This window comes from Dipodomys merriami, unplaced genomic scaffold (genome assembly GCF_024711535.1).
Source record: "Dipodomys merriami isolate MVZ:Mamm:240054 unplaced genomic scaffold, mDipMer1.0.p SCAF_10, whole genome shotgun sequence".
Classification (NCBI taxonomy): domain Eukaryota; kingdom Metazoa; phylum Chordata; class Mammalia; order Rodentia; family Heteromyidae; genus Dipodomys; species Dipodomys merriami.
The window spans coordinates 23377481-23397284 of record NW_027202271.1 but is presented as its reverse complement, the minus strand read 5'-3'; the positions used below and the strand labels follow the sequence as shown (position 1 = coordinate 23397284).

The window sequence follows — 19804 nt, the reverse complement described above, 5'->3', positions numbered from 1 at the left end:
TCAATTACTTTCACAAATCATCCCAACTTATAATAAATAAGTGCATAGAGTCAGTTCATTAAAATAAGTTCATGATATAATTTTGCTTCTCTGTCAAGAACAATGAAATTCAAAAATGAAAAACTTGTTTTTAATTGCACAGCTGATATAATGTGACCAGACCAAGATGATTGTAATTTATAGCAATCTTGAATTGCCCCACAGATATTTCTCTCAAAAAATCATGAAAATAATTATAATAAGAGTATTATAAATTTGTGCTATTAATTTCTTGCTTTACATTCCTTGCATTCCAAATTCAATGTGTATACATACACACATTTGCTAACTAAATAAGATTTTGTTTCTTAATGCTGCTTGCAAGATACATTTCAGGGATTAAAACGGATGGTTTGTATAAGCCAAAGTTCCAACTATTTAGGAATTATTTTGCAGTGTTGAGTTTTGCCTTTGAGACACAAATTACGTCTTGCATTTCACCAAATCACTATTTAGCAATAGTAATGAATAAAGTCCTCTAAAAAGTGCATAAACTGGGTTTATATCAGCCACTTCTTTTTTACCCTTACCCTAGTTATTATTCTGCTTTATTTCAGGGAATAGAGCCATAAGAATGATTGTTTTACTAATTTGCCTACATTGAAAAAGTTTTACAAAGTGGTGAAGTATTCAAGTTTTAGGGAATACAAGTTTATACTTACTCCAACCCTTTCATATGAACATTGTTTATGAGTAGAATGTCTCTACAAGCTGAGAAATTGAAAACATACCTCAACATACCTGCAAGATGTAAAACACTTAGTTAATAAAACTGACCAGCCTTTGGTTAAGTAGCTTGTAAATGGAAGACCCTAAGGTAGCACCCAAGTATTATGTTTCAGAAACTATCTGTATCTTTATCTTTTACTCTCCTTCCCTACGCTGACCCTTGGAATTTGTGTCTTGTGCCATCTGTGGTCATTTCATTTTCATTTGGCAGGAGCTCCCATCTATTTCACTTTCTGACTTTGTAAAAATAAATGTAATGCTTGAAATCAGTGGTTGCAACTCTGCCCTGACTCATGTGTTTATTTGTCCTGCACTTCAGATTTCCTCAGCTCCAGTTCACTTGCCAACAAAAATGTGCGTTGCTGAAATGGAGTGAGTTCCAGAATGACATGATGTTATATAAGTGTCATTATGATTACTGTTTGCTAATTAAAAAAAATAAATTGCAAAATGCTAGATACTCTCCAAAGCATTTTGTACATTACTCATTCAACATCATAAGAGAGCAATTATCATTTGCCCTAAATCATAGACAATAGGACAAGAGGTGTAAGGATGCTAACATAGCCAGGATCACACAGGTAGTATACACTGAGCCAAGTTTGACAGCTAAGTCTATCTATTTTCAAAAACCCTCTTGGATTGATACAGCTCTTTCCTCTAAAAGTATCAAGTCTTTCTTAGACCCACAGGAATGAAACTATAGGTGGAATGAATTCTATTGATACCTCTGGTATTGAGAGAGTAAAATCATCTTCTATTATATCTTGCTCTGATTTCTATAGTCAAATTCAATGTGGTTGGAATGCTTAAAAATATCAAAGGTCCTTCCTGCCACTCAGATCCTTCTTAGACATAAGATTTTCATTTACAAACATCAAAAAGTGTCTTGCTATACTCAAAAGGCAGAGAGATGTGGTTAGGGAATAAAGGGAAAGACTTTTTTATCATTATTATGATGATATGTATCTTTTTTCTATTTTTGAAGCCCAGTCTGGCCTTAATGCCAATTCTCCTGTCACAGTCTTCCTGATGCTTGGATAATAAGCATGCCCCCCTCTCTCCAGATTACTGCCGACCTTAATACATCTTTTTTTTTTCTCTCATCAAATGAAAGTAAAGATAGAGTGATCGAAACTTTCAAATGGAAAAACACTACTATTTATTCATCCATGGACATTGGGACAAGATTAAACTACTTTAATGTACAAAAATCCAATTTTTTTCTTTAAAATTTGAAGGTATAATTTTAAAAGGGATTTTACTGTGCACGTAAATAAAAATAGTTCTTTCAAAATGTACAAGTTTTAGGTGTGTTTGAGAGAATCACAGCTGTGCATGAGATAATGGAAATAAAGTGGAAGTACATCATTTTGAATACTTGTGTTCAGTGAGAAACAGTCTCATCAAGTTTTCCTTACTGAAGAAAAACTCGGGTCAAAGCTTACAAGCTCTATCTCAAGGAACAGTATATTCTTGTTGTTGTTGTTGTTGTTGAAGTTAAAGGAGCATATCTAGAAAATACCTCTTTCACACCATTTTAAATATATTATTGGTGCTAAATCAGACACTCAGAAATAGGGTAAACAATGAAAAATGAGTTTGTTTTTTAAGAAATCATATTAGGAAATATGTTCACAATCCAACTTCAACTGGATTGAAGGGCAAAACAGTGAAGAAATAAAAATAAAGCTGTTTTCATTCCATTATTTATATGATAATCTATAATCATCTGATCTGACCTTGGAAGTGAAATGTTTGGCTATACCATAGATAATATTCATATGTACTAGATTTTAAAATAGTTGACAGTAGCACTGCTTTTAAATACAAACAAGACAATTTATCTGTTGTTCTTTCTTTCTAGGGAACTTTAAGAAAAGTGTTAAGAAGATCTTGAACCAGGTGCTACTGGCTCACGCCTGTAATCCTAACAACTCAGGAGGCTGAAATCTGAGGACTGCTATACCAAGCCAGTCTAGGCAGGAAAGTCCATGAGATTCTTGTCTCCAATTAACCATCTGAAACCTGGAAGAAGAGCTATGGCTCAAAGTGATAGAGCACTAGCCCTGAGTGGTAAAGTTTGGGGATAGCACCCAGGCCCTGAGTTCAAGTCCCATGACCAACAAAAAAGAAAAAATCAGCTGAACACCAAACATAGCTTACCTCCGATGAAGCCCACGGTGAGGTAAAGCTGTATTACACTGTTACAGAAGGAAGCCAGCACCATTCCCAAACAGCATAATAAACCTCCAACTATCACCACTGGCCGGCTGCCATATTTATTCACCAAAATACTACTGATGGGACCTGAAGAAAAGATATTAAGAAATATTCAGTTGCATTTCAGTTCATTTCTTTATCCTCAATCTTTGTTAATTTTGAAAGCTGAGAAATCATGTTTCAATGATCAAAGGAAAAGATTAGTTTACATGGAACATAAAGAGGACTTTTCAAGACTTAACTATAATTGGTTTGATAGATTATTACTAGTAGTAATAGTAGTAGCAGTAGTAGTACCATTATTTTATGTGGATCCTGGGGCTTGAACTCAGGGCTTGAGTGCTGCCACTGAGCTATTTTGATCAAGGCTAGAACTCTGCCATTTGAGCCACAGCTCTACTTTGAGCTTTTTTTGTTTATTAAAGATTTGTCTCACAGACTTTTCTGCCTGGGTTGGCTTTGAACTGTAATTCTCAGCTCATAGCCTCCTGAGCAGCTAGAAGTACAAACTGGATTATTATTGTGTTTCAGTTCCTGAGCCAGCCAGAGTCCTACTGTGTTGTCTAGACAGAGACAAAATTCTTCTGCCCTGGCCTTCCAATTGTCTCCCAATTGTTGGTTATTTCTTATTATATAAGAATGTACATGAGATAATAAATTACAAGTCTCTAATATATAGCTTGTTATGATTATCACCATTCAAATTTTAATATATATTTTTATTGTAAAAATACTGTACAAAGGGCTTACAGTTACATGAGCAAGGTAATGAGTACAATTCCCCTTTGTTTTTCCCCCTACCATCCCTGCCCTCCCTATCTCCCCAACTTCTCCCCCCACCAACCTGTAAAGTTCATTTTCAACATAGTGTCTTGTACACCTCATTGTTACAATGGGTCGCCCTGTATCCTTATTTAAGCATTTTGTTATTTCCCTTCCCCAAATTAGAAAAATGTATATACAAGATGCAGGAGACTGGATCAAATACAATGAAAACAGGGGTTATACCATGAGGGAAGAACATACAAAAGAAACAAAAAAAAATCACACAGTACATTATAAGTACGTTAAAAACAACAGCAACAAAGACAAAACCTCTTGTGTCCCTATCTTGGGGTTCATTTGGTTTAGCATCATCTTCTATTTCATTGAAGAATGAAGTTGGGATATTGATAAGTATTGCATTGAACCTGTAGATAGCCTTTGGCAGTATTGCCATTTCACGTTGTTAATCCTCCCAATCCAGGAGCATGTGAAGTTTTTCCACTTCCTTAGTTCTGCTTTAATTTCCTTGTTCAGGTTTTTAAAGTCTTCATCATAGAGGTTCTTCACTCCTTTAGTTAAATTAACTGCTAGGTATTTTATTTTTTGTGGGGCTATTACGAATGGAGTTGCTTTCCTGATTTCAGCCATGCTTTTCTCATTATTGGCATACAGAAAAGCCACAGATTTTTGAGGGTTAATTTTATACCCTGCTACTTTGCCAAAGTTTTGGATCAGCTGAAGTAACCTGGGAGTGGAATCCATGGGGCACCATTCAAATTTTAATGGAAAATATTTTCAACATTCTAAGACACTGCTTTTACTTAAAATTATTTTAGAAAAACAATGTTCTACATTAGATGGACTTTCCCAACATCTGTTTATGTCAGTTATAGGTATGAGGGTAGATATCATAGCTTTTGCATACTTGAATTTAGATATTTTCCCATGACTTGTGTGGTCCATGAGTAATCCTTCTAATGGTAATCAATCATTTTATAAAGCATTTGAAATAGACATATGAAAATAAATCTTGACTTTTATCTAAACAATCTGTTGACAGATTCTGGAAAGTCAAGAAAGTAGCAACATCAAAAATTATAGAATATGTGGAGTAGTTTATGTGAAATTGTAAAATTGGATCTCTTTTAGGACATGTTACCTCACTGGCAAAGACAACATTTTGTTTGTGAATGATACATATTGAGGACTGAGTCAGATACTGAATGAGAAGAAGTTTAGAAATGCTTTAGCCAATTTATTTACCCTATTATTTTCCAATCTGTATCTATTTCTGTGTGTTTGTGAATGCATGTGTTTGTGTACAAGTATAAAAACAATCAGGAGTGATTAAATCATTAAAATCATCAAAACTTCATTAAATTCAACAAAACTATGTGTCACAAAACTAATCTCTCTATATAACAAAGCATTATGTCTTACTTTAGCAGAAGTATTTCCTGTCTTGAAGTTTCATAAAATAGCAGCTCAAGGGCTGGAAGGTGGCTCAGTGGTAGAGTGCTTGCCTTGCATGCATGAGGCCCTGGGTTTGATTCCTCAGCACCATATAAGCAGAAAAAACCAGAAGTGGCTCAACTGGTAAAGCACTAGACTTGAGGTGAAGAGCTGAGGGACAGCGCCCAAGCCCAGAGTTCAGGCCCCATGACCAACAACAACAACAACAACAACAAAAATAGCAGCTCAACATTTTAGTAATTAAATTTATCTGAGATTCAGTAAAAAAAAAAAACCCACATTATTTTATATACCCTATCAATGTGTCAATGTGTCAATGGTTGCTTTGATATTTTTTCCATAACTTAAAATTCTATGTCATCTGTAATTAAAGACATTACTTCAAGGAAAATAAATGCCAGGTGAGATCACAATTCTCAGAGCAGCATGGTCTGGAAAAAAATGTGTGTTTGTGTGTATGTGTGTGTGTGTGTGTGTGTTTACCTAATAATGTAACATAAAATTTTGTTAAATACTATCCTGTGCATTTGGGAATTATCTACATGGATAGTATTTAACACATATAGAGTTTCATTCACTAATATGCTCATATTGTTCCATGCGACGTAACTATTAATAACATAATTTTAGAAAGGTAGAAAGTTATCACTCCAGAACAGAATACAAAATTTTGTGTTTGAAGTAATGGACATAATTATACACTGAAAAGCCATTTGAAAGAGAGCTCTATTCAATGGGTTGAACAAATTTCAAGAAGAGTTGTGCAAGGTTGGTGAAAAGAAAATTTTGCCCTTAATGGAGCACTCTCCCTTGAAGAGCTATTAAGATAAATTATTCATAAGTGTTATAATAACATATACATATGGTTTAAGAAATTACTATCCTCATTAAATACACATAGATAAATTCAAATCGCTTTGGGTGAGAAAAAGTCATAATAAATTTGCTTTGATTCATTATTAAATTTAGGTGTGGATGTTTCATAGTATTCTATCTCTGTTCCTTTCCTCAAAATTACTTAACTCATTCAATTTAATTTAGTTTAATTGAATTCAATTCAATGCTCCATGTCTTAAGCTCTTTGTAAAGAGGAGTTAATTCACAACAAGAAAAAAAAATAATAAAGCCCAGCCATAATCCTCAATGTATCATCATAAGTGATCAATGTAAGAAGTGAATTTTAAGAACTGTGACATACATTTTTATGAGTAATAAACTGAGAATGGATTCACAAGCATCATTAATCAATTATTTGGACTAATAAAAAGGAGATATCCTCAAGTTTATTTATATTACATATTCCATTTTCTATGTGGTGACTTTAGTACAAACAAATGGGCATATAGCATAATTAATTACTATATAAATGTGATTGCCTAAGTTGCATAAATTTAACATTGAGCCTAGTCTATTAATCATACTACAACTTGCAGCATATGGCAAATAATTATATCTATAGTCCAAGATAACCACATCAAAGCTTCTTTCCTTACTTTTTGATATTAATTAAGGATAGTCACTAAAAAAATAGAAGAAAAAAACAGATCTAGATGTTTTAGCAGATAGAAAAGCATTTATAACTTCTATAGGACCATCAATTAAGATGTAATGAAAGTTCTAATTTTAATAAAATGTTTTTATTCTGTTATATACTTTCATTGATTGATGCCCTTTAAGGATGTATTTATGTAACTCATATATAATCCTTTTCTAGCAAAATGCAATCACTTTGTAAGTGATCTATTAGGAATAGTCAAAGTGCTTTCTCCCTTAAGAGTAAATGCTTATAGTATATCATAAAACATTTCTAATTTATAGTAATTGCAAATAAAATTTTAAGTTGAAAAATTGCAAGAAAGAAAACGCATTTGAATCCTTATCTTGGGATTCATTTCGCCTAACATCAACTTATCTGACCGTTTCTGCTTGTCTGGACATATACTAGTTATTGCAAATAAGGGAAACCATGAGACCTATGTTTCTTTGGGCCTGGCTTACTTCACTTAATATAATTTTTTCCAAGTCTTTCCATTTCCTAACAAATGGGACAATGTCATTTTTTCTGATGGAGGCATAGAATTCCATTGCATATATATACCACATTTTCTTGATAAGGGCTCAAATGTTTTTCCTTTCTTGCTATTGTTTCTAACGTATTTATAAGATATTTCTTTGTTGCTTTGTATGTCCCTCCCCCATGGTATAACCCCTGTTTTCACTGTATTTGATGTTGGTATAATTTGTGGAGGGAAAGGGAAAAAACAAATTGTTTAACTAGGGATACAGGTGGACCCATTGCAACAATGAGATGTACAAGATGTTATGTTGAAAAACAAACCTTACAACTTTGGCACGCAGTGGGGGATGCGGGGAGGGAGGGATGGGAAGGAAAAAACAAAGGAGGAGGCAACAATGCTTGATAAGAAATGTACTCATTACCTTGCTCATGTAATTGTAACCCTTCTGTATGGTATTTTCACGATAAAAAAAATTAAGTTGTGATACAGACAGAAGATACACTTTCACAAAGAATCTCTAAGTGCTCAGTGTCAGCTTGAAAAGGTACCCCCCTAACATTAAGCGTGAAACAAATTATTTAACACCTCTCATCATTTCATTAGCAGCTTAGACTTTTATATCCATGAGAAAGATAAAAATTGAAGAAAAGAGCAAGCTCCCATCCATATGTGATGTGTTCCTATGCCTGGACTGGCTTCATGGGTGTATCTTTTTGATGAGCCTTAGGTCTAAGTTCTGAGCCACATCCATTCTTTCATTCAGTAATTCTGCAAGATTTTACTTAGCATGTGTTTTTCAAGTAATCACGATGCTTAATCATTAGTTATATCCACAATAAAAGTGCCCTACCTGTGGTAAGTTATATCTGAACCCATACATACATAGAACATAGATAGCAGTTGTCAAAGTACTTTGTTCTGTTTGCTTGTCAAGCACACCAAAAAGAAAATGGTGTGAAAGAATGATTTTTATTTATTTTCATCATAGTCACAAAAAATACTAGACAGGCTCATCTAACCTCTCATTCTTCAGGTCCACAGTTTCAATCAACCTCAGAATTTTAGTGCTAATAGTGATTCCCACGTTGATGAAATTGTAACACATGGCTTCATCTGTGAGCCATGCCATCATGGACTTGACAGCTTGTCTCTTGACTCAAATCCAAAGTTGTATGTCTGAAGTATTCCTAGCTGGGCACTGGTGGCTCACACCTGTAATCCAACTACTCAGGAGGCTCAGATCTGAGGATAGGAGGTCAAAGCCAGCCCAGGCAGGAGAGGCCGTGAAACTCTTTTTTTGGGGGGGTGGAGGGGTCCAGTCGTGGGGCCAGAACTCTGGGCCTGGGCACTGTCCCTCAGCTCTTCAGCTCAAGGCTAGCGCTCTACCACTTGAGCCACAGCACCACTTCCGGCTTTTTTTCTTTTTGCTTATGTGGTGCTGAGGAATCGAACCCAGGGCCTCAGGCATGCAAGACAAGCGCTCTACCACTGAGCCACCTTCCCATCCCAGAGGGCGTGAAACTCTTATCTCCAATAAGCCACCAGAAAACCAGAAGTGATGCTGTGGCTCAAGTGGCAGAGCACTAGCCTTGAACAAAAGAGCTGCCAAGCCCCATTTAAGCCCCATGACCAATCAAAAATAAATAAAAGAAGGAAGTATTCGTATTATTCCTTAATTGGTAAGAGGGGATGATTATTAAAAAATGTTTCTATTAGCAAAATATTTCCTGTTGTTGATCTTTACAAAGTCAATGTGGTTTATAACTTTTACATGTATGGTGCTCAAAATGTCTAACTTCTGGTATGTACTAGGTGTAGTATACTGCCAACCAGCTCATTAATAAAAACAATGAGTCATTAATTAGCTTGCTGGTAGTCAACATTTTATGTATGTTCTCACAATGGGTTGCTGGAGGAATGAAGCCCTTCTGTAAAGACTCCAGTGGGAGGCCTATGATGAAATCATACTGGTTTCTTCTGAACTTGTTCCTCTTATGATTTTCCCTTGACTGAACTTATTTTGTGTTCTTTCATTTCACTAAACTATAGAGACTACAGCTAATAGCATTGGTTAACTAAGTCCTCTAAACTTTTTGAGTATATCATTAAGAAGCCTCAGACTTTTCTCAGTCTCTCTTATGGCTATGTTTAGGCTTCTTCCATATGATATTTGCAACAACTTTATGACCTTACGACTTTATGAATCGGCCTCTTTTACGCATTGTTATCTGTTTTATAAACTTGAACTTGAAGGGCTTGGTCTTCTTTCTTCTGTATATGGCAAGAACATATGATAAATTGTATAAGAAAGTTTGGAGTGTAATGTAATGAACATTTCATAAAACATATTTGATCCATCTGAAACCATGAATTGGATTGACTATCATTTGGAGCTATAAAATTTTATGCATATCATAAACACTAACAGAAGAAAAGAGAAAGTATTGTAATTTATTTTTCATTTTCTATATTTCAAATATTCTGTCAAATCAAATAATGAAAAACCTAACAGGTAAAAAACAGTTGTTTGCAATTACTGAAATATACCTGTGTTTACTACCATAGAATTTTTCTGTACTGAGATGGAATAGCTTTCTATATTGAGGGATTTCTTTTTCCTAAGAAAGTTTGGTTGAATGAGGAGAGTTATTGTTTTGTTTGGACACAAGTTGACCACCTCTTCATTATTTATTTGCCTGAGGTATATTTTACACTGTATCTGGTATTGAAAATTCACCTAATTTCTCTTCCCATATGATCTTTTTTTTTTCTTTTTTGGCAGTCATGGGGGCCTGAACTAGAGGTCTGGTGCTCAGCTCTTCAGCTCAAGGCTAGCCCTCTACCACTTGAGCCACAGCGCCACTTCTGGCTTTTTCTGTTTATGTGGTGCTCAGGAATGGAACCCAGGGCCTCATGCATGCAAGGTAAGCACTCTACCACTGAGCCACCTTCCCAGCCCTCTTCCTATATAATCTTTCATTTTAGGAAAATGAAAAATATGAAGGTACTAATTAGAAGGCAGAGATTTCATTTTCTATTACAAAGGATAGAGATCTAATAGATCAGTCATTTTCAGTTTGCATGTTCTTCATTAATAATTGCCCTGGTTGCAAGGACAGGGCAGGGGTGTTGGTGGTTCATGTCAGCAATCCTGGTTACTTAGAAAACTGAGATGCCAGGTTCATGGTTTCAAGCCAGCCCAAACAGGAAAGTCCATGAGACTCTTATATACAATTAGCCACCAGAAAACCAGAAGTGGGGCTGCAGCTCAAAGCAGTAGAGTGCTAGCCTTGAGCAAAAAGAGCTCAGGGACAGCACCTGGACCCCCGAGTTCAATCCCCATGACTACCACCACCATCAATAAAAATCGTCCTGGTTTTATTTGTTAGGACTCAGCAAATTCTACAAAAGTTATTTCTTCATGAAAGCTGGCTCAGTATTCAACTAGCCTTCCAAGTATGAAAAACTGTCATGCAAAGATTCTGAATGCAGCTTCAATAATTGAAGAAATCAAGGAAAAAGATTAGCATGCTAGATATATTTGGTGCAAAATAGAGACAGAAGTACTGGAGAATATGATAGTAAATATCTACTCCTTTTCTTTCTATAGTTTAAAATAATACTTAAAATGATCTCACTTTGATCTACAGCAGAATTTTTAAAGTGATTTTATATCTCTAAAGTTTTTAAATTTTATTTTATTTTACTTTTTGTTGGTCATGGGGCTTGAACTAGCAGCTTGGGTGCTGTCCCTGAAACCCTCCCCCCTTTTTTTTGGTTGGTTGTGCTTGAACTTGGGGCCTGAGCGCTGTGGCTGAGCTCTGCAGCTCAAGGCAAGCACTCTACCTCTTGAGCCACAGCACCACTTCCAGTTTTCTGGTGGAGATCAGAGTCACAAACTTTCCTGCCCAGGCTAGCTTTCAATGGCTATCCTCAGATCTCAGTCTCCTGAGTAGCTAGGATTATTGGCCTTTGCCACCAGTGCCCAGCTGTACTCTTTTGCCCAAGACTAGCACTCTACTTTGAGCCACAGTGCCACATACAGTTTTTTTCTGGTGGTTAATTGGAGATAAGACTCTCTCAGACTTTTCTGCCCTGACTGGCTTTGAACTGCAATACTCATATCTTAGCCTCCTGAGTTAGCTAGGATCAGAGGCATGAGAATCCCTATGAAACTATTTAAATGTGTGTGTGTATATGTATGCATGTACATAATTCAGAATGAATATTAAGATCATATTCTATTAACTAGTGAATTTACAGGTTGAAGATTTATATTTTAAGCAACTAGTAAATAATACGATTCTTTCCAAATGATGGTATATATGCATATATATGTATGTATATATGTATATATGTATATATATATATATATATATATATATATATACACACACACACACACACACACACACACACACACACACACATACTTATGCCATGGGAATTTTTCTCTCATTATTGTCCATAAAATATTGTATGAAATCTCATGCAATGCTATATCACATTTTTGCAATATTACATTCCTGCCTTCCATTGATGCTTCAAACTTAGTTTTAAATGATAGTTTCATAAGACATTCTATGGAAAAAAATGAGACATTCTATGAGCCATCTGTCTATTGCAATCTCCCAGACCTTTCATCTACTATGTACTATGCTCATAACTCTGAGTTTCTAAACTGAGCAGACTGCTCTTCATAAAGACATCTTGCCAAATATAATTCTGTGGGTAAGCCCCATGTAATGTGCAGGACCCACACCAAACATTTCTCCAAGTCAATTCATATTACTTGGGCTTCAGTGAAGATATTACACATTGGCTATATGGGGTCTTCCAGAAACTCTGGATACCATATAAATACACTGTAGTGTGGGTAGTAGAGTGATAGCAGTTCTTATTTACTAATTTCAATTATTCCATCCTAACTTTATTCTTGAGGGGGAATCTGATGAGAACAAAGTCAACAGCACTGATTAAAAAAATCAGTGTTTGTTAAAAGTGATTGTCTTAGAATTTAAATGAATCTTTTTCAGCAACTCTCTCTACTCATCCCTTAAACATCTCATTAGCTGGGAAGAGCAGCATCTGTAAACAACCAGACTTGTCCAGAGTATTGAAGCTCATTCCATTTATTGTCATGGAAATCTTTTCTAGGACAGCAAGTTTTTATGATAAACTTATTGAATAAGTTTTTACAGCCAGGAATGGTGGTGCAGATCACTCTAGCTATGCATGAGGCAGAGGTAGAATTCCAAGGCCCACCCATGCTAAAATGAGACATCATTCAAAAGATAAAGACTAAGCTCAAGTGGAAGAGCATTTGAAGCACAAGGCTCTGAGTTCAAACTTCAGTATGGCCAAAAATAATAAAAATATTTAACACGACTTTAACACTTGGGAGCCAGTTATGCTACCAGGTTAAAAAGCAAACTTATTTTACAAAATTACACAATAAAATACAATTGATAATGAATATTGATAGTACTATGACATGTCTCCTCCTGCAAAACTTTCATTTTTGTAATTCCTATTAAGATAAGTACAATGGAAGATACTTACTTGAACCAATTTTGTATTTCATTAAATTTATAGAAAATGTTGATAATAATATAGAGCTCAATAAAGTGAGTTATTTCTTTTTCCACCTGTGTTAAGCCACTCTCTCATATTGACTAAAATATTATGACATACCCTTATTTTATAAATAAGTTATAATATTACCTGCATATTATATCAAATTGCTTTCAATTAAGTATCAGAAAGAGTACTTAGATTTATTCTTGTTTCCAGTCTTTTTGCAAACACACCACATATGTTAGATTAATCTCATTTTAATTTTGGTTCAGCTTTTCCAAGATAGATTTAATCATTTACTTTTCAGTGCTTTAACAATAATTCTAAAAAAATAACTTTTAAAGGCTTACTTGAAGTTAAAATCAATTCAGACATTTTCTGACTGAAATTAAATCTGATATACTTGATTAGTTTGAGAGTGGGGACCAGTTTTTGGTAATTGAGTTTGGGAGGCATCATTTTTAAACCCTGTGAATGAACTAAGTCTGCTGCTCCAAAATGTTCAAAGGTTCAGACTTGAAGCATAAGATAAGGCTTCTACTCACAAAAAATCCACAGATAAATGTGTCCCTCTACTGAGGTTGCCTAACAAAACACGATAGATTGAAGTGAAATATAACAGAAACTTGTTTCTTTGTGGTTCTGGACATCAAGATGCCAGGGAGATTCATTTCATTCCAAGTCCTCATCTCTTACTTGTAGGTAAGTAAGAACCAATGTATGCTTACATATACATACAGAGGGGGTGGGAGGTAGAGAGAATCTTTCTAGTGCGTCATACAGACATTAATCTTGCAAGATATAGATTCTAGTCCTTCTGACCTTTTCTTCACTTACTTATTTCAAGAGGTTGCATTTCTATATGGGGATATGGGCTACAACATAAATTTTGCAGGAACACATCCAGTCCACAAAAAATAAAGGTAACTCTTTTGGCGTTCCTTTCATGACTTTAATGGATTAAAATGCTGCCTTTACATGATAAAATAGTCTAGAAGATTTTTTTGTTGCTTTGTATGTCCCTCCCCCACAGCATAACCCCTGCTTTCACTGTATTTGATGTTGGTATAATTTGTGGAGAGGAAGGGAAAAAAACAAATCGGTTAAATAGGGATACAGGTGGACCCCTTGCAGCAATGAGATGTACAAATTGTTATGTCAAAAAACGATCTTTACAACTTTGGTGGGGGGTAGGGGGTAGGGGGGATGGGAAGGGATAGTAAGGGGAAACAAAGGAAGAGGCAACAATGCTTGATAAGAAATGTGCTCATTATCTTGCCCATGTAATTGTAACCCCTCTGTACGGTATTTTCACAATTAAAAAAAATGAAAAAAAAAGAAATAGTCTAATACTCATTGGATAAATTCTAGTAAATGTATTTTTGAAGACTCAAAAATTGAGAAGTTTATTGGTTATATATCATCATTTTATTAATAAGAGAACTGCTAGTGTGATGTTTTTCACAGAACTAGAGGACCATTTAATGAACTTGTTACTAAGGGCTTGAAACTCTTCCATTCATACCACATTGTCAAAAGTACAGTGTTTTAAAATTGAGGGTAAGCTGGGAGGCTTTTAAGATGACTGGTTTGAAAACTCCATTGGCTTAAGCTTTACAGAAGAATCCACACAGAAGATCTAATATTTAATCAATGATGATGAAATCAATTGCTAATCTGCTTCTTGCTTCATATCTTTTTATTATATCTAAGTTTACTGTAAAAACAAAGCAGTTTATCCCCAAAGCACTGCCCTTCTATAGGCCCCTTTTAAGGTTGTAGGAAGACTGAAGATACGGGTACACGGACTTAGGTTAGATACAACTGGAATGATTGTCAATACTTTTTCTGAAGTTTCAGTACTTTTTCTATTCTTAGTTGTTTCTCCCAGAACTTCACAATATTCAGAGGCAACAAAATCTAGATGTACTCCAGGAGATAACAATATCTTTTTGACTGCAATCTAAATAAGAATATCAAGTTTACAGAATTTAGTCTACATACCTAAAATTGGTTCTTGGTATAGCAGAGTTACAATGTCTATATACTTCCTAGCCTCTAAATCTCATGATTTTTTTATTATTTTTTTAAGTTTTTTATGTAAAGATACTATACAGAGGGTTACAGTTACATGAGTAAGGTAATGAGTACACTTCCTCTTGAACATTGTTACCCCCTCCAATGTTTTCCCCCTACCATCCCTTCCCTCCCTACCTTCCCCGAGGTTCTTTTTTTTTTTTTTGATTGTGATTAAGTGATTACATAATTTCCGGAATTTCACAGTATTGTGGAATAATGATGCTCATTTAAAGTCACAAGTTCATTCTAACTTTCCTGGAGCAAATTGTCTATCACAGTCTATAACATATAACGGTGTTCACATGTTATACACCATACATGTGATCAGCAGCATGGGGATATTTAGTAGTGGTTTGACCAGATGAGTGGGAGTTCTTTGTTTCTTAAGTCCTGTTAGTTTTGTCGTATCACCTAACATTTTGGATTTAGCATCCACTTATCAGGGAGACCATGTACCATTTGTCTCTTTGCTCTTGGCTTACCTCGCTCAACATGATTCCTTCTAGCTCCATCCATTTCCCTGCAAATGCCATTATATTGTCATTTCTAATGGCTGCATAATATTCCATTGTGTATAGATACCACAATTTTTGGATCCATTCATCTGTGGTGGGGCATCTGGGTTGTTCCCATATCCTAGCTATTGTGAACAGTGCTGCAATAAACATGGAGGTGCACGTGTCCTTGTATATTGGTTCCTGTTGTTCAGGGTAGATGCCTAGAAGTGGTATGACTGGGTCGTAAGGGGGGTCAATCTTTAGCTTTCTAAGGACCCTCCAGGCTGCTTTCCAAAGTGGTTGTATAAGTGTACATTCCCATCAGCAGTGTAATAGGGTTCCTCTTTCTCCACATCCCCTCCAGCATTTGTCGTTGGCTGATTTGTGGATGTGGGACATTCTGACTGGGGTAAGGTGGTATCTTAGGGTTGTCTTTATTTGCATTTCCTTCACCACCAGGGATGATGAACATTTCCTCATGTGTTTCTTTCCCATTTTTATTTCTTCATTTGAGAAGTCCCTCTTTAGTTCCCTTGCCCATTTAGTAATTGGTTTGTTAGGTTTGGGAGGGATTAGTTTCTTGAGCTCCTTGTATATACAGGATGTTAACCCCTTGACTGATATATTGCTGGTAAATATTTTTTCCCAGTTAGTTGGTTGTCTTTCTAGCTTGGTTGCAATAGATTTAGCTGTGCAGAAGCTTTTTATTTTAAGGTAGTCCCATTTGTCGAGTCTCTCTCCAACTTGTTGTGACCCTGGGACTCTGTTCAGGAAGTCCTTCCTGTGCCTATTAGTTCAAGTGAAAATCTCATGATTTTATTACTGATGTGAGAGATACAATTGAAAAAATTAGAGTACTTACAAGAATTTATATCATTTTATGGCCACTACAAACAAAGGACATCAATTTCTGATCTGCTCATTAACTTCATTAGGAAAAGAATAATAATGGTCAGATTCCAGTCTCTTTCTAATATCAGCCACCAGCATAATTTAAGAAGCAAAGGAAAAGGTTGAGTCTGTAAGAACTGATGTAAAATAATTCTGACTGAAAGACAAGGTATTTAATATTTGCATAATTTAGCCTTAAATTATCATTTATATAATTGTTCTTTCTTGAAGTCAGATCATTAACATATGCTAAAATATTTCCTCCTAATTTACACCCTTACTATCCTACAAAACATCTCCTATTGTATCTTAAGCCATAATTCATAAGAAAGACAACTATTTATCCTGTCAGTGAAACAGGAACCATTCTTGGAGTTTATATCAGATAGATAGATAGATAGATAGATAGATAGATAGATAGATACATACATACATACATACATACATACATACATACATACATTATATATTATATATGTACACATATATTCATATATATTCCAATAATTTAGGGAGAAAATGACAAAACTTAAAAATAGTTGACAATGAACTTTCCAAAAAAAATTCAAGAATATACCTTGTTAAGTTTCTTTCTATGCCCAGCCCCTGTGAAGGTATTTTTTAATGCTAATAAATGTGAATTTTACTCAGATAATAGAAATAGGATCCTACGTTAATGGTTTTCCAATGCTTCTAATAGACTATTAGGAAGAAAGATCAAGACAGAAGTATAAGTAAAGAGGCAAGGGGTTTAAGAGGAAGGTAGACTGTTTTAGATACCACATAGATACCACTTTATATATTATCACAAATTCTTTGCTTTATTGTGAAAATACCATACAGATGGGTTACAATTACATGGGCAAGGTAATGAGTACATTTCTTATCAAGCCTTGTAGCCTCGTCCTTTGTTTCCCGTTCCCATCCCTTCCCATCTCTCTCCCCCACCTCTTCCCCCAGTGCCAAAGTTGTAAAGTTCGTTTTTCAACATAACATCTTGTACTTCTCATTGTTGCAATGAGTCTACCTGTATCCCTATTTAAACAATTTGTCTTTTTTTCCCTTCCCCTCCACAAATTAGACCAACAACAAGTACAGTGAAAACGGGGGTTATTCCATGGGGGAGGGACATACAAAACAACAAAGAAATACCTTATAAATGTGTTAGAAACAATAGCAAGAAAGAAAAAAACATTTAACCCAATCCAGTAGATGGAAAGAAATCAAATTAAAATTAAATCAGAATTAAACAAATTAGAATCCAAAAAAAAAAACTGGAAAGAATCAATAAAACAAAAGAGTTGGTTCTTTGAAAAAATTAACAAAATTGACAGACCCTTAGCAAATCTTATCAGAAAAAGAAGAGAACATACCCAAATAAATAAACTCAGACATGAGAATGGAAACATCACCACAGAAACAACCAAGATTCAGAACATTATAACATTCAAACCTTTATTATCACAAATTCTATAAGATGTTGTCTTAGTTTTATGATTCTGAAGAAGTTTCATTTTACATGTATGTTATCAAATTAAAAACATTGATAGTTAACAGCTATCAGATAGTGGATTAGTAGATGCCTAATTTTAAAATGTATTTTCTTTAAATACGTAAAAGAAATCCATCCAGAAGGTCTTGACAAGTGTTAACTAATGAATGACCCCAAAATATCTTCCATGTCAAATTATGTGATAGAGGTGACAGCCCTATTATTTAAAATGGCAGTAAACTTTGAAAATAATAAAAATACACTTATTAAAATAAATAATATCCTTAAGCTCTCTGACAAAGGTGTGATTATTTTTCAGAAATAGAATTCCAAAATCAGTTAATTACAAATCATAAACCTGTCTCACAAGACAAAAGCCCAGAGATGGGCAAGTATCATTGCAACAAGAATGCATAATCATGGCAGTTTCAAAATGTATTAAATTTGTAACATCTGGAAGTGCCACTTTTGTATGGACAGTGGTTCATATATTCTTTACAAATAATTGTTAGTACATGCATCAGGGTAATCATTAGTGACTTGTTCATTAGACAACTGGGTATTTCTATGTCCTTCATATTCCCTGCTCTCTGTCTCAGTCCAATGTTTTCTCTCATATGTGGAAGTTAGATCTGAATTCAAAATACATATGCAAGTATACGCAGGCTCATATGCATGTACACAAACATATCATCTAAAGTATGGCATATTCAGGGGAAGATTCCAATGGTGTCCTCTGAATGTCTTACAGTTTCACAAAATGAATACTGAAAAGCTGGAGTAAGGAGATGAATTCAAGAGGAACAGAGTCAGAAATGGAGACAAAAAGCTGAGAACATTCAATGTACGTACTCTAAAACTGACCCAGGTAAATTAAGGGGATGGTTGGGCCTAGGATAGATGAAGAAGAGTGATGAACAGGCTAACCGTGATCAAGATGAATGGTACTCACAAACTGACATATTGGATTGGAACCCCTTTCTACACTACTTAAAGATAACAGTGAAAAGTATGATTTTATTCCATTAATACTATAGGTTATCATGATGGAATACTCCATTTTAACTCTACTGTATGTGTAGTTACACCTTTGTTCTAGCTTCTCCTCAAACAAAGTTATGGAATTATAACTATAATCATATTTATAAGTCTAAACTTATAAAATTTAAGCTTAATTTCAAGAATCTAGTCTTCCTTTGTAATGTAAATAGCGCATGGAAACTTACCTCCTAAAGAAACTAAACTGGCTGTTCTTTAATAAAAATGGATCTAATAATAAATCATTCCATTCTCCAGTCTTTCCTAAGTGAATTTTTGTAGTAACTTAGTACGAGAATAACCCTGTTACACTACAAGTGTATAGTATAGCATACCAGGTGCTGTAACTGAATTAGTTTCATCACATGAATAAAACATGATATGTTTTGAAATATGTATACATGTGGAAGAGCCAAATCTAGCTAGTCAAAGGCATTACATGTCATTATTTGTAGTGATCGATTAAAGATCTATGAAGTAAAAATTTCAAGAATATGTTGTTATTAACTAGGGCCACTACCTTATACATATATTTCTTGAGCTTCTCTTATATAAGTGAAATTTTGTGTCCTTTCATCAGACTCTTCCCAAACCTTCTCCCCACTCGTATCAAGTAATTAAAACCCTATGTCTATGAACTCAATTTTTCTAATGGACATATATATATATATATATATATATATGAGATGATGTAGTGTATTTATTTTAATTTTTATTTATTTTTACTAGCTAGATTAATTGTATAAAGTAGCAGGGTGTTTATTTTTAATTTACTGTGTACAAAAGCCTCATACAGAATTCAGACTCAAGAAGTTCTAATTTTTTTTGGACAGAGTTCTCATCCAGTCTGGCCTCAAAATTTAGATCCTCCTTCCTTGGTGTCCTCCTGACTGCCAGATTACAGATGTATACTACTATGCTGAGCACACTAATAGGTCTAAAATTAATCCCCATCATTGAAAATACTGACCAGAAAACAATGC

General features: G+C 34.8%; 1 protein-coding gene across 4 annotated transcripts in view; it reads right to left on the bottom strand.

The window, feature by feature from the left end:
* Positions 1–19804, bottom strand: part of Slc16a7 (solute carrier family 16 member 7) — a 144716-nt gene that overhangs the window by 7990 nt on the left and 116922 nt on the right. For all 4 annotated transcript variants that reach the window (XM_069987744.1, XM_069987728.1, XM_069987734.1 and 1 more), the window contains one exon: positions 2935–3078. In XM_069987744.1, the coding sequence (XP_069843845.1) occupies positions 2935–3078 (144 nt within the window). The remainder of the gene's footprint in view (positions 1–2934; positions 3079–19804) is intronic.